This window comes from Oncorhynchus mykiss, chromosome 12 (assembly GCF_057628025.1).
Source record: "Oncorhynchus mykiss isolate SJ-2025 chromosome 12, ASM5762802v1, whole genome shotgun sequence".
NCBI lineage: Eukaryota > Metazoa > Chordata > Actinopteri > Salmoniformes > Salmonidae > Oncorhynchus > Oncorhynchus mykiss.
In genome coordinates, this window is record NC_143033.1 from 15249846 (window position 1) to 15266440 (window position 16595).

A 16595-nucleotide genomic window follows, 5' to 3' on the forward strand; every position below is an offset into this window, starting at 1 on the left:
CGTTTTCTCTTGTCGCCGCAGGCTAAACAGGTACCGTAAGTGGTTGGCTGGGTAGGTGCTATCCCATGGAAGGTATGTTCATCGTCCGGTTGTTATTTTGTAAGTATTGTAAAGTTGGGGCCAATATTAATTTATTCGATGATATATCAGTCTCCCTCGCTCCTCACTGCCACCGCGACGGCCTACCCTTCTCACAAATAACTATATAGAGTTAAATTAATCATGACACAGGCTAAATGTTAAAAAATGTTAGTTGAAAGCAGACAACATTAAGTCCAAGAATTTGTATAGTTTATTGGTTTTGAAGTCTGTGCTTAATAATGGGCACTTTAAAATATGTGATACTGATCAGAGGCTGGGCTGTAGAGGTGTGTCTATTTCTCTCTCAGCTCTCTCTCCACTGTTCCTCCTCGAGTCAGAACCAGTCGCATGGCGTGAGCAGAGCGCTTCACAGAGCGGACGCACAGGCAGGCAGCGCAGAGAGAGGCACACGCGAATTATTTACCGAGCTAGAGGAGGACAGGAATGGTCGCTCTCCTCCGGCAGCATCATTTCGTTTTGAACATGGATTTGAGGACCAGAAGACACAGTGGAATGATTTTACAGCTCGCCGTCCTTCTCTGGTGTTCACATGGGGCAATTGGAAAAGGTGAGCACACACAACAAGATTCCTGCAACTTAAGCGGAGACGGATGGCGTGGAATTTGCTGTATTGCGTTTATTAAGACAAGTTTTCTTCTCTGCTTTCTAAATAGTCTGAGTGATTTAATAGAGTGGTTTATTTGTTACTTGTTTTATGGGGATATAAACCTTTAGGCAACTTTTTGTTGACAAATTACCACAGTCAGCGGTGACATTATTGATGTGTACTCGTTTGGGCGTTGAAGTTAATGTGTTAAACCTCTTGCGCGGAGTGGTTGAATATGTTTTTCAGAGTATTATTTTGCCTGTTATGGATTAAACAGAGCTTTCCCTTTAGCCATGTGGATACCCGCCATGCATGATGATGTTCTGACTTGACAGAAATGCGCAGCAAGCCCATCCAGCGTGTCAAAAGGAAACATGCATTAAGCTGTCAGAGTTTGCAGTGCAGGGAATATTAGTGTCATATATTTTTAGCAGCTGTTATTATTAGGTTATAACCCTGCGGTTAAGTGTAATGGTTATGGTATCTGTGCTTGTCCCCGCAAATATGTATTTGCTACACCAAATGCCACAGGGTAAACAAATGATACAATTATGCACTTGAAGATACAGTATTATAAAGAGTAGCCTATTAGAAGCTTGGCCACTGCGTATATAGTCGATCATAGGTTGCATTAATCAACGTTCAAAAAGACAATGCATGTGTTATTTTCTTAATTTCCCACATACTGCGTAATCTCTTGAACAAGCTTATTTTCAACGGGGTCCCACGGAATGGTATGTGTGTGTATATATAAATATGTGTGTGTGTGTGTGTGTGTGTGTGTGTGTGTGTGTGTGTGAGAGAGAGAGAGAGACATAGAAATGGTCCAGTAAACTAGTGATTGTGTAAATTAACCCCACTGATCATCAGTGTAGCCATGGTTGATGCTTCGATTCTGAAGGTGCGTTTTGCAGGCAATCATAATGCATTACAGTACCAATGGACATAGGTTACAGCTGGCAAATGGCAAGAAAACATAATATTACAATTTCACAGATAATTGTAGATGAAAGGTGGGGTAATGGAATGGTCTCACAGTTACTGTAAATTTAGAGAAATAAATGTAAAACAAGTTTTAATTCAAAGTCATTTTGCATGCTGTGCCTACAGGCAACACCATGTGATATCCCTTCAACCAACATGGCACCTGTCTAGTTATGGTGTGTGTGTGTGTGTGCGCGTGTGTGTGTGCGTGCGTGTGTGTGTGTTTGTATGTGCGTGAGCGTGTGTGTGTACAACATGAAGAGAGAGACAGAAGTGTATATATAGAGAGAGCCAGAGAGGAAGAGGCTGAAAGAGAGAGCGAGAGGTAGAGAGAGAGAGAGTTGTAGAGGTAGAGAGAGGTAGAGAGAAACATTTTAATATATTTTTATTTAACCTTTATTTAACTAGGCAAGTGAGTTAAGAACACATTTTTATTTACAATGAAGGCTTCCCAAAAGGCAAAAGGCCTGCAGGGATGGGGGCTGGGATTAAAAATAAAATAAAATAAAATATAGGACACAACACACATCATGACAAGAGTGACAACACAAAATTACATAAAGAGAGACCTAAGACAACAACACAGCATGGCAGCAACACATGACAACACAACATGGTAGCAACACAACATGACAACAAAATGGTAGCAACACAACATGGCAGCAGCACAAAACATCGTACAAACATTATTGGGCACAGACAACAGCACAAAGGGCAAGAAGGTAGAGACAACAATACATCATGCAAAGCAGCCACAACTGTCAGTAAGAGTGTCCATGATTGAGTCTTTGAATGAAGAAATTTAGATAAAACTGTCCTGTGTTTGTTGCAGTTCGTTCCAGTCGCTAGCTGCAGCGAACTGAAAAGATGGGTGACCTGCAGCTTTGATATGTGCTGAGAGAAAGACAGTGTACCGTCTAGCCATACTCCCAAGTACTTATATGAGGTGACTACCTCAAGCTCTAAACCCTCAGAGGTAGTAATCACACCTGTGGGGAGAGGGGCATTCTTCTTACCAAACCATATGACCTTTGTTTTGGAGGTGTTCAGAACAAAGTTAAGGGCAGAGGAAGCTTGTTGGACATTAAGAAAGCTTTGTTGGAGAGTGTTTAACACAAAATCCAGGGAGGGGCCAGCTGAGTATAAGACTGTATCATCTGCATATAAATGGATGAGAGAGCTTCCTACTGCCTGAGCTATGTTGTAGATGTAAATTGAGAAGAGCGTGGGGCCTAGGATCGAGCCTTGAGGTACACCCTTGGTGACAGGTAGTGGCTGAGATAGCAGATGTTCTGACATTATACACTGTGCTCTTTGAGAGAGATAGTTAGCAAACCAGCCAAAGACCCCTCAGAGACATCAATACTCCTTAGCCGGCCCACAAGAATGGAATGGTCTAATGTATCAAAAGCTTTGGGCTTGTCAATAAAAATAACAGCACAACCAATCAATCAAGGGCAATGGTGACATCACTGAGGACCTTTTAGAGAGTCATAGAGGTAGAGAGAGATAGAGGTAGAGAGAGAGACAGAGAGGAAGAGACATAGAGGTAGAGCGAGAGAGAGTCCGAGAGGTAGAGAGAGGTAGAGGTAGAGGTAGAGAGAGAGAGAGAGAGATAAAGAGGCAGAGGGAGAGAGAGAGAGCGAGAGACATGGAGGGAGAGAGAGAGACATAGAGATCGAGACAGAGGTAGAGAGAGAGAAAGAGAAACATAGATATAAAGGTAGAGAGAGGGAGGTATAGAGGAGATGGACCCACTGGTTTCCCTCTCGGTTATAGAGAGCTGGTAGTCCCATCCACCAATCTACCAGGTGTGAAACAGGGAATAGACTCAGGGGGTATTTTAATTTGGTATACAGCAGACCTAACTCACTCTATTAAATTGATCAAAGCAGGAACGTTTTACATTTGGCTAGAAATTCAAAAGGAAATGATTTCAACAGAGAAAAATGTCATCCTGCGTGCTACCTATATCCCCCCCACTGGAATCCCCATACATTAATGAAGAAAGCTTCCCCATCCTGGAGGGGGAAATCAATCATTTCCAGGCCCAGGGACATGTACTAGTCTGTGGCTACCTACATGCCAGAACTGGACAAGAACCTGACACCCTCAGCACACAGGGGGACAAACACCTACCTGGAGGTGACAGAATTCCCTCCCCCATATGCCCCCCTAACTATGACAATATAACCAACAAAACGGGTCACAATTCCTGCAGCTCTGTCACATGCTGCGTATGTACAGTCGTGGCCAAAAGTTTTGAGAATTACAGAAATATTAATTTTCACAAAGTCTGCTGCCTCAGTGTCTTTAGATATTTTTTGTCAGATGTTACTATGGAATACTGACGTATAATTACAAGCGTTTCATAAGTGTCAAAGGCTTTTATTGACAATCACAATCAACTTCATGTTGATGCAAAGAGTCAATATTTGCAGTGTTGACCCTTCTTTTTCAAGACCTCTGCAATCCGCCCTGGCATGCTGTTAATTAACTTCTGGGCCACATCCAGACTGATGGCAGCCCATTCTTGCATAATCAATGCTTGGAGTTTTTCAGAATGTGTGGGGTTTTGTTTGTCCACCCGCCTCTTGAGGATTGACCACAAGTTCCCAATGGGATTAAGGTCTGGGGAGTTTCCTGACCATGGACCCAAAATATCGATGTTTTGTTCCCCGAGCAACTTAGTTATCACTTTTGCCTTTTGGCAAGGTGCTCCATTATGCTGGAAAAGGCATTGTTTGTCACCAAACTGCTCCTGGATGGTTGGGAGAAGTTGCTCTCGGAGGATGTGTTGGTACCATTCTTTATTCATGGCTGTGTTCTTGGGCAAAATTGTGAGTGAGCCCACTCCCTTGCCGGAGAAGCAACCCCACACATGAATGGTCTCAGGATGCTTTACTGTTGGCATGATACAGGACTGATGGTAGCGCTCACCTTGTCTTCTCCGGACAAGCTTTTTTCCGGATGCCCCAAACAATCGGAAAGGGGATTCATCAGAGAAAATGACTTTACCCCAGTCGTCAGCATTCCAATCCCTGTACCTTTTGCAGAATATCAGTCTGTCCCTGATGTTTTTCCTGAGAGAAGTGGCTTCTTTGCTGCCCTTCTTGACACCAGGCCATCCTCCAAAAGTCTTCACATCACTGTGCATGCAGATGCACTCACACCTGCCTGCTGCCATTCCTGAGCAAGCTCTGTACTGGTGGTGTCCCGATCCTGCAGTTGAATCAACTTTAGGATGCGGTCCTGGCGCTTGCTGGACTTTCTTGGGCGCCCTGAAGTCTTCTTCACAACAATTGAACCACTCTCCTTGAAGTTCTTGATGATCCGATAAATGTTTGATTTAGGTGCAATCTTACTGGCAGCAATATCCTTGCCTGTGAAGCCCTTTTTGTGCAAAGCAATGATGAAGGCACGTGTTTCCTTGCAGGTAACCATGGTTGACAGAGGAAGAACATTGATTCCAAGCACCACCCTCCTTTTTAAGCTTCCAGTCTGTTATTCAAACTCAATCAGCATGACAGAGTGATCTCCAGCCTTGTTCTCGTCAACACTCACACCTGTGTTAACGAGAGAATCACTGACATGATGTCAGCTGGTCCTTTTGTGGCAGGGCTGAAATGCAGTGGAAATGTTTTTTGGAGATTCAGTTCATTTGCATGGCAAAGAGGGACTTTGCAATTAATTGCAATTCATCTGATCACTCTTCATAACATTCTGGAGTATATGCAAATTGCCATAATTTAAACTGAGGCAGCAGACTTTGTGAAAATGAATATTTGTGTCATTCTCAAAACTTTTGGCCACGACTGTATATATATGTTTACTGCTCCAGGGATATAATTAGTTTTGATTATATTATTTACTATTAATATATATTTTTCCCTCTTTATGCGATACGCACTACAGAGAACACTGGAAGAAGAATTATCACCAAATTATCAGTGAACTATTGTAATGTGTGTCAATTAATCCCATAAGGGATGGGTTGCCAACTGGCAATTTTACACGAAAACAAAATGTAATTCGTCATTCATTCAATAGCTCTCTTTTTAATATTTAACACAAGGAGAGAGGGCAGGAGAACGCCTATGGTTGATTTCACCCCCCAGAGTCAGGGTCAGAAGTTATAAACCTGGAAGGAATAAGAGTTGCTTCCAGCATTCTAGTGTTCTTAGGAGCCGCTGTAAATAAATGACGCTCTTGTTTTGAGGTGCAGAACACTGCAAAATGATTGGATGAGAGAGGACAGTGTGTTCAGTTCAGATAAATCACCATATCGGATCAGTAACAAAGCATTATTGTACACTTGTTCATGTGACATTTCTCCATGGTAGGCTTTGAGTGGACTCCTACTATAGCTCATCTCTTGTCAGTAGTACTGTAGACTACTTTATCACTGACCTCAACCCATAGTCTCTCAGAGCGTTCACAGTCAGCCCAATGACACCCTTATCAGATCACAGCAAAATCCTTGAACAGAGCAATTCTCAATCATGAGGCATCAAAGCCAAAGGAACTGAATAATATTAAGAAATGCTTTAGTTGGAAGGAAAGTAGTGTGGAAACCTACCAAAAAACAATTATGCACAACAAATGAAATCCCTTTTTAGACAACTTCCTGGACAAAACGTTGTAATAGTGAAGGTGTAAACTTGGCAGTAGAAAACCTAAACAGTATATTTGACCGCTCAGCTTCCCTAGCTAATCTAAACATTTCAAACAGAAAACCGAAGAAAATGAACAACAATGAGAAATGGTTTGATGAAGAATGCAAAAAGCCTATGAAAGAAATTGAGAAACCTATCCAACCAAAAACATGAAGACCCAGAAAACTTGAGTCTACGCCTTCACTATGGTGAATTACTAAAACAATACAGAAATGCACTATGGAAAAAGAAGAAACAGCACGTCAGAAATACCCTCAATGTAATTGAAGAATCCATAGACTCTAACTACTTCTGGGAACATTGGAAAAAACACCAAACAAACAACAACACGAAGAGTTATCTATCCAAAATGGAAATGTATGGGTAAACCACTTCCTCAAACTTTTTGGCCCTATAACAAAGTTCAAACAGCAAAAACATATACATGATCAAATACAAATCTTAGAATCTGTTATGGTGAGTAAAAGAGGACCCAAAAGCGAACTAACTTAAACAGAGCTTCTTTAATAACCAAACATAGGTAGGCTCAGATAGACCGGCAGATTCCGACAGGACAGGACAAGGTTACAGCAAACATGACGATAGTCTGGCTCAGGCATGAAACACAAACAAACAAGAATCCGACAAGGACAGGAGCAGAAACAGAGGGAGATATAGGGACCTAATCAGAGGGAAAAAGGGAACAGGTGGGGAACGGGGTGAATGGGTAGTTAGGAGGAGACAGGGAACAGCTGGGGGAAAGAAGGGGAGAAAAGGTAACCTGACACGACCAGCAGAGGGAGACAGGGTGAAGGGAAAGGACAGAGACAAGACAACATGACAGTACCCCCCCACTCACCGAGCGCCTCCTGGCGCACTCGAGGAGGAAACCTGGCGGCAACGGAGGAAATCATCAATCAGCGCACGGTCCAGCACGTCCCGAGAGGGAACCCAACTCCTCTCCTCAGGACCGTACCCCTCCCAGTCAACTAGGTACTGATGACCACGGCCCCGAGGACGCATGTCCAAGATCTTACGGACCCTGTAGATAGGTGCGCCCTCGACAAGGATGGGGGGGGGGGGGGGGAAGACGAGCGGGGGCGCGAAGAACGGGCTTAACACAGGAGACATGGAAGACCGGGTGGACGCGACGAAGATATCGCGGAAGAAGAAGTCGCACTGCGACAGGATTAATGACCTGAGAGATACGGAATGGACCAATGAACCGCGGGGTCAACTTGCGAGAAGCCGTCTTAAGGGGAAGGTTCTGAGTGGAGAGCCAAACTCTCTGACCGCGACAATACCTAGGGCTCTTAGTTCTACGCTTATTAGCAGCTCTCACAGTCTGCGCCCTATAACGGCAAAGTGCAGACCTGACCCTCTTCCAGGTGCGCTCGCAACGTTGGACAAAAGCCTGAGCGGAGGGGACGCTGGACTCGGCGAACTGAGATGAGAACAACGGAGGCTGGTACCCGAGGCTACTCTGAAAAGGAGATAGCCCGGTCGCAGACGAAGGAAGCGAGTTGTGGGCGTATTCTGCCCAGGGGAGCTGTTCTGACCAAGACGCAGGGTTGCGAAAAGAAAGACTGCGTAAGATGCGACCAATAGTCTGATTGGCCCGTTCTGCTTGACCGTTAGACTGGGGGTGAAAGCCGGAAGAGAGACTGACGGAAGCCCCAATCAAACGGCAAAACTCCCTCCAAAATTGAGACGTGAATTGCGGACCTCTGTCCGAAACGACGTCTGACGGAAGGCCATGAATTCTGAAAACATTCTCGATGATGATTTGTGCCGTCTCTTTAGCAGAAGGAAGCTTAGCAAGGGGAATGAAATGAGCCGCCTTAGAGAACCTATCGACAACCGTAAGAATAACAGTCTTCCCCGCTGACGAAGGCAGTCCGGTGACAAAATCTAAGGCGATGTGAGACCACGGTCGAGAGGGAATAGGAAGCGGCCTGAGACGGCCGGCAGGAGGAGAGTTACCGGACTTAGTCTGCGCGCAGACCGAACAAGCAGCCACGAAACGACGCGTGTCATGCTCCCGGGTGGGCCACCAGAAACGCTGGCGAATGGAAGCAAGCGTACCCCGAACGCCAGGGTGGCCGGCTAACTTGGCAGAGTGAGCCCACTGAAGAACGGCCAGACGAGTAGGAACGGGAACGAAAAGAAGGTTCCTAGGACAAGCGCGCGGCGACGGAGTTTGAGTGAGTGCTTGCTTTACCTGCCTCTCAATTCCCCAGACAGTCAACCCGACAACACGCCCCTCAGGGAGAATCCCCTCGGGGTCAGTGGAGGCTACTGAAGAACTGAAGAGACGAGACAAAGCATCAGGCTTGGTGTTCTTAGAGCCCGGACGATAAGAAATCACGAACTCGAAACGAGCGAAAAACAGCGCCCAACGCGCCTGACGCGCATTAAGTCGTTTGGCAGAACGGATGTACTCAAGGTTCCTATGGTCAGTCCAAACGACAAAAGGAACGGTCGCCCCCTCCAACCACTGTCGCCATTCGCCTAGGGCTAACCGGATGGCGAGCAGTTCGCGGTTACCCACATCATAGTTACGTTCCGACGGCGACAGGCGATGAGAAAAATACGCGCATGGGTGGACCTTGTCGTCAGAGAGGGAGCGCTGAGAAAGGATGGCTCCCACTCCCACCTCTGACGCGTCAACCTCGACAACGAACTGTCTAGAGACGTCAGGTGTAACAAGGATAGGAGCGGATGTAAAACGATTCTTGAGGAGATCAAAAGCTCCCTGGGCGGAAACGGACCACTTAAAGCACGTCTTGACAGAAGTAAGGGCTGTGAGAGGAGCTGCCACCTGACCGAAATTACGGATGAAACGACGATAGAAGTTCGCGAAGCCGAGAAAGCGCTGCAGCTCGACGCGTGACTTAGGGACGGGCCAATCAATGACAGCTTGGACCTTAGCGGGATCCATCTTAATGCCTTCAGCGGAAATAACAGAACCGAGAAATGTGACGGAGGAGGCATGAAAAGTGCACTTCTCAGCCTTCACAAAAAGACAATTCTCTAAAAGGCGCTGGAGGACACGTCGAACGTGCTGAACATGAATCTGGAGTGACGGTGAAAAAATCAGGATATCGTCAAGGTAAACGAAAACAAAGATGTTCAGCATGTCTCTCAGGACATCATTGACTAATGCCTGAAAGACAGCTGGAGCGTTAGCGAGGCCGAAAGGAAGAACCCGGTATTCAAAGTGCCCTAACGGAGTGTTAAACGCCGTCTTCCACTCGTCCCCCTCCCTGATGCGCACGAGATGGTAAGCGTTACGAAGGTCCAACTTAGTGAAAAACCTGGCTCCCTGCAGGATCTCGAAGGCTGAAGACATAAGAGGAAGCGGATAACGATTCTTCACTGTTATGTCATTCAGCCCTCGATAATCTATGCAGGGACGCAGAGACCCGTCCTTCTTCTTGACAAAAAAAAACCCCGCTCCGGCGGGAGAGGAGGAGGGGACTATGGTACCGGCGTCAAGAGCTACAGACAAATAATCTTCGAGAGCCTTACGTTCGGGAGCCGACAGAGAGTATAGTCTACCCCGGGGGGGGGTGGTTCCCGGAAGGAGATCAATACTACAATCATACGACCGGTGTGGAGGAAGAGAGGTGGCCCTGGACCGACTGAACACCGTGCGCAGATCGTGATATTCCTCCGGCACCCCTGTCAAATCACCAGGCTCCTCCTGTGAAGAAGAGACAGAGGAAACAGGAGGGATAGCAGACATTAAACATTTCACATGACAAGAGACGTTCCAGGAGAGGATAGAATTACTAGACCAATTAATGGAAGGATTATGACAAACTAGCCAGGGATGGCCCAAAACAACAGGTGTAAAAGGTGAACGAAAAATTAAAAAAGAAATGGTTTCACTATGATTACCAGAAACAGTGAGGGTTAAAGGTAGCGTCTCACGCTGAATCCTGGGGAGAGGACTACCATCCAGGGCGAACAAGGCCGTGGGCTCCTTTAACTGTCTGAGAGGAATGTCATGTTCCCGAGCCCAGGCCTCGTCCATAAAACAGCCCTCCGCCCCAGAGTCTATTAAGGCACTGCAGGAAGCTGACGAACCGGTCCAGCGTAGATGGACCGACAAGGTAGTGCAGGATCTTGAAGGAGAGACAGGAGTAGTAGCGCTCACCAGTAGCCCTCCGCTTACTGACGAGCTCTGGCCTTTTACTGGACATGAAGTGACAAAATGACCAGCGGAACCGCAATAGAGACAGAGGCGGTTGGTGATTCTCCGTTCCCTCTCCTCAGTCGAGATGCGGATACCTCCCAGCTGCATGGGCTCAGCACCCGAGCCGGCAGAGGAAGATGGTAGTGATGCGGAGAGGGAGGCGACGGAGAGCGCGAGCTCCTTTCCACGAGCTCGGTGACGAAGATCAACCCGTCGCTCAATGCGAATAGCGAGTTCAATCAAGGAATCCACGCTGGAAGGAACCTCCCGGGAGAGAATCTCATCCTTTACCTCTGCGCGGAAACCCTCCAGAAGACGAGCGAGCAAGGCCGGCTCATTCCAGCCACTGGAGACAGCAAGAGTGCGAAACTCAATAGAGTAGTCTGTTATGGATCGATTGCCTTGACATAGGGAAGACAGGGCCCTGGAAGCCTCCTCCCCAAAAACAGATCGATCAAAAACCCGTATCATCTCCTCCTTAAAGTCTTGATACTGGTTAGTACACTCAGCCCTTGCCTCCCAGATTGCCGTGCCCCACTCACGAGCCCGTCCAATAAGGAGAGATATGACGTAGGCGACACGAGCAGTGCTCCTGGAGTAAGTGTTGGGCTGGAGAGAAAACACAATATCACACTGGGTGAGGAACGAGCGGCATTCAGTGGGCTCCCCAGAGTAACACGGCGGGTTATTGATTCTGGGCTCCGGAGATTCGAAAGCCCTGGAAGTGGCCGGTGGATCGAGGCGGAGATGGTGAACCTGTTCTGTGAGGTTGGAGACTTGGGTGGCCAGGGTCTCAACGGCATGTCGAGCAGCAGACAATTCCTGCTTGTGTCTGCCTAGCATCGCTCCCTGGATCTCGACGGCTGAGTGGAGAGGATCCGAAGTCGCTGGGTCCATTCTTGGTCGGATTCTTCTGTTATGGTGAGTAAAAGAGGACCCAAAAGCGAACTAACTTAAACAGAGCTTCTTTAATAACCAAACATAGGTAGGCTCAGATAGACCGGCAGATTCCGACAGGACAGGACAAGGTTACAGCAAACATGACGATAGTCTGGCTCAGGCATGAAACACAAACAAACAAGAATCCGACAAGGACAGGAGCAGAAACAGAGGGAGATATAGGGACCTAATCAGAGGGAAAAAGGGAACAGGTGGGGAACGGGGTGAATGGGTAGTTAGGAGGAGACAGGGAACAGCTGGGGGAAAGAAGGGGAGAAAAGGTAACCTGACACGACCAGCAGAGGGAGACAGGGTGAAGGGAAAGGACAGAGACAAGACAACATGACAGAATCATCTATTAAAGAATACCAGAACCCACTGGATTCTCCAATTACATTGAATGAACTACAGGACAAAATACAACCCCTCCAACCCCAAAATGCATGTGGTGTTGATGGTATCCTCAATGAAATTATAAAATATGCAGACCACAAATTCCAATTGGCTATACTTAAAAACTTTAACATCATCCTTAGCTCTGGCATCGTCCCCAATATTTGGAACCAAGGACTGATCACCCCAATCCACAGAAGTGGAGACAAATTTGAATAAAAAAACTACCGTGGGATATGCTTCAACAGCAACCTTGGGAAAATCCTCTGCATTATCATTAACAGCAGACTCATACATTTCCTCAGTGAAAACAATGTACTGAGCAAATGTCAAATTGGCTTTTTACTAAATTACCATACGACAGACCATGTATTCACCCTGCACACCCTAACTGACAAAAAAAAGAGGGAAAAAAAGGAAAAGTGTTCTCATGCTTTGTTGATTTAAAAAAATGAGGACCTGCTATACAAATTGATGGAAAGTGGTGTTGGGGGAAAAACATACAACATTATAAAATCCATGAACACAAACAACAAAAGTGCGGTTAAAATTGTAAAAAAAACACACATTTTTTTCCAAAGGTCCGTGGAGTGCGACAGGGATGCAGCTTAAGCCCCACCCTCTTCAACATATATTCAGTTGAAGTCTGAAGTTTACATACACCTTAGCCAAATACATTTAAACTCAGGTTTTCACAATTCCTGACATTTAATCCTGGTAAAAACTCCCTGTCTTATGTCATTTAGGATCACCACTATATTTTAAGAATGTGAAATGTCAGAATAATAGTAGAAAGAATGATTTATTTAAACTTTTATTTCTTTCATCACATTCCCAGTGGGTCAGAAGTTTACATACACTCAATTAGTATTTGGTAGCATTGCCTTTAAATTGTTTAACTTGGGTGAAATGTTTCGGGTAGCCTTCCACAAGCTTCCCACAATAAGTTTGGCCCATTCCTCCTGACAGAGCTGGTGTAACTGAGTCAGGTTTGTAGGCATTCATGGTTGGGATGATGTTCTTCGGCTTGCAAGCCTCCCCATTTCTCCTCCAAATATAACGATGGTCATTATGGCCAAACAGTTCTATTTTTGATTCATCAGACCAGAGGACATTTCTCCAAAAAGTACGATCTTTGTCCCCATGTGCAGTTGCAAACCATAGTCTGGCTTTTTAATGGCAGTTTTGGAGCAGTGGCTTCTTCCTTGCTGATATAGGACTCGTTTTACTGTGGATATAGATACTTTTGTACCTGTTTCCTCCAGTATCGTCACAAGGTCCTTTGCTGTTGTTCTGGAATTGATTTGCACGTTTCACACCAAAGTATGTTCATCTCTAGGAGACAGAACGCGTCTCCTTCCTATGACGGCTGCGTGGTCCCATGGTGTTTATACTTGCGTACTTTTGTTTGTACAGATGAACAATGTACATTCAGGCATTTGGAAATTCCTCCAAAGGATGAATCAGACTTGTGGAGGTCTACAATTTTATTTCACAATTAGACCCAACCAAGTCACAAGAAAACAAAAAGATAATTACTTGTCACATTGGAAATAATTAATAAAAAAACTGTGCAAACTAGAATGCTTTTTGGCCCTAAACAGAGAGTACACAGTGGCAGAATACCTGACTACTGTCACTGACCCAAACTTAAGAAAAGCTTTGACTATGTACAGACTCAGTGAGCATAGCCTTGCTATTGAGAAAGGCCGCCATAGGCTGACTTGGCTCTCATGAGATGACAGGCTTTGTGCGCACTGTGCACAAAAATAAGTGGAAACTGAGCTGCACTTCCTTATCTCCTGCCAAATGTATGACCATATTAGAGACACATATTTCCCCCATATTACACAGATCCACAAAGAATTCGAAAACAAACCAAATTTTGGTAAACTCCCATATCTATCGGGTGAAAAACCACAGTGTGCCATCACAGCAACAATATTTGTGACCTGTTGCCAAAAGAAAAGGGCAACCAGTGAAGAGCAAACACCATTGTAAATACAACCCATATTTTGTAGTATTTGCACATAATATGACATTTGAAATATCTTGATTATTTTGGAACATTTGTGAGTGTAATGTTTACTGTTATTTTTTTTTGTTTATTTCACTTTTGTTTATTATCTACTTCACTTGCTTTTGCAATGATAACATATGTTTCTCATGTCAATAAAGCCCTTAAATTGAATTGAAATTGAATTGAGAGAGAGAGAGTGAGACATAGAGAGAGCGATGAGAGAGAAAGAAAGATACAGATGTAGAGAGAGAAAGAGAGACAGAGGTAGAAAGAGAGAAAGAGAGAGAGAGCTAGAGAGAGATAGAAAGAAAGATATAGAGGTAGAGAGAGCAAGAGAGAGGGAGAGAGACATAAAAGTGGAAAGAGAGAGATGTAGGGAGAGAGAGATAGAGGTAGAGTGCTACAGATAAGCAGAGAGAGAGAGAGAGAGAGAGAGAGAGAGAGAGAGAGAGCTACAGATAAGCATTGAGAGAGAGAAGGGTATGGTGGTTGGTAATGAGATACATATGTATTGTAATTTGAGCAGATGGCTGTACATTTTGCAAGCCCCTGGCCCTCTACTCCTCCACTGCTTTACTGCCTGCAGGGGTGGACTGGGATCAGAAATCAGCCCTGGCATTTATAACATCGGCCCATTTTTTCATTGATGCCCAAAATGCCAGATGGCCAGTCCGCCCCTGGCTGCTTGCCACTCTGAGTGCATCCCTGAGTCAGAGTCCTTTGCATCCCACATAACTGCATTTTTCTATTCTAACACGACAGTATATGTTTCCTCCTTTCACATCATGCTTGGCTGGTGCTGTTCACTGTATTCCAAGCTGCTTCAGTGCATCTGTATCTTTGGAGAACAGGACTTGATATTTGATTTGTTGGCCAGTTGGCAGCATGTATAATCAAACAACTTGCTGACTCATCATACACTAACTGCTTGTCTGAGAAGTCAGTTTAGTACTTTTCATGAGAGGGTCTGCCTGCCCTCCAATGTCAGGTTCCGGTCCGTTGCGGCTCCGTTGGTAAGAGTATGGTGCCGGTAATGCCAAGATTGTGGGTTACATTCTCGTAGGTATCGCATATTGTACTTTCGATGAGGGTGTGCCCTCGACCTCCAATGTCAGGTTATGGTCTACCTAGTTATGTGGTGTGTGAGGCTGTGCTGTCCTGCGTGCTGTGTAAGTATGCATATCCATAATATATTCTGAGGCTATTTCATGAGAGTGTCTGCCCTCGCCCTCACCCTCCACAGTCAGGTTAAGGTCTCCTTGTTTATGTTGCTCATGGTTGGATGAAAAAATACAGACGTAGGATCTTAATTTGATCACCCTGTTGCAGGAGAACTTTGACATTTAATACTTGGTTTTCCGCTACGTGAAATGTATCAACCCCTACAGAAATTTAAATTCATTATAATCCACATGATAACTCACATTTACTATTAATGCAGGACTATTTTCCTGCTGTAGCAAACTGGCTCAAATTAGCATCCTACATGCGTAGATGCCTATCTATGAAATATTCTGAGGCTATCTCATGAGAGCATCTTACCTTGACCACCAATATCAGTTGAAGGTTTCCCTGGCTATGCTCCTTATGGGGAGGGGGGGGGGGGGTACTGTACAGTATACTGTGTATTGTATACAGATTAGAGTATCCCTGAATTATTCCAAGGCTATCCTCTTATCGGTTGAGGGTCTGAGAGCATCAGGCTTAATCGGAGCTACGCAGCGCTTTGGTCCAACTCTCAAGACGAGAGAGAGAGAGAGAGGCAGCCACCGTAGTCACTGTAGCCGGGGGAAGAACCTTAGTAGTTCTCAGCTGGAGACCTACAGTTGACTGTTTATAGATCGCTCCTAGTGACTCATTTTAACTTGTTTTATATGTGTGTACACAGAGTCCTTTACAATTAAGAGCTCAACACACAGCTACGTTAACTGCTTCTTTTTCATACGGCATTAAAATTGAATTAGGTTGATGCACAAATTCAGTTGGGTATTTGAATCTGACCCCGTGTATACTGTATCTTTCCATGACATAGACTGACCAGGTGAATCCAGGTGAAAGATATGATCCCTAATTGATGTCAAAAGTTAAATCAAATCAAATTAAACTTTATTTATCACATGCGTCGAATACAACATGCAGACCTTACCGTGAAATGCTTACTTCCAAGCCCTTAACCAACAGTGCAGTTCAAGAAAGAGTTAAGAAAACATTTACCAAAGAAACTAAAGTAAAAAATAATAAAAAGTAACACAATATAATAACAATAACGAGGCTATATACAGGGGGTACCGATACTGAGTCAATGTGCCGGGCTACAGGTTAGTCAAGGTAATTTGTACATGTAGGTAGGGGTGAAGTGACTATGCACAGATAATAAACAGTGAGTAGTAACAGTGTACAAAACAAATGGGGTTGGGTATTAATGTAAATAGTCTGGTGGCCATTTGATGAGTTGTTCAGCAGTCTTATGGCTTGGGGGTAGAAGCTGTTAAGGAGCCTTTTGGTCCTAGACTTGTCACTCCGGTACCGCTTGCCGTGCAGTAGCAGAGAAAACAGTCTATGACTTGGGTGACTGGAGTCTCTGAAAAATGTTTGGGCTTTCCTCTAGTATATAGATTCCTGGATGGCAGGAAGCTTGGCCCGAGTTAGGTACTGGGCCGAACACACTACCCTCTGTAGCTACCTACTGTGCAGTACTGTGCAGATGCTGTGCAG

The 16595-nt window shown here is 45.1% G+C and overlaps 1 protein-coding gene across 2 annotated transcripts in view; it reads left to right on the forward strand.

Annotated features, from left to right (window-relative positions):
- The first annotated feature begins 388 nt into the window (after positions 1 to 388).
- Positions 389 to 16595, forward strand: part of LOC110537019 (contactin-associated protein-like 4) — a 215625-nt gene continuing 199418 nt past the window's right edge. For both annotated transcript variants that reach the window (XM_021622727.3, XM_021622728.3), the window contains exon 1: positions 389 to 649. In XM_021622727.3, the coding sequence (XP_021478402.2) occupies positions 526 to 649 (124 nt within the window). In that variant the 5' untranslated portion in view covers positions 389 to 525. The remainder of the gene's footprint in view (positions 650 to 16595) is intronic.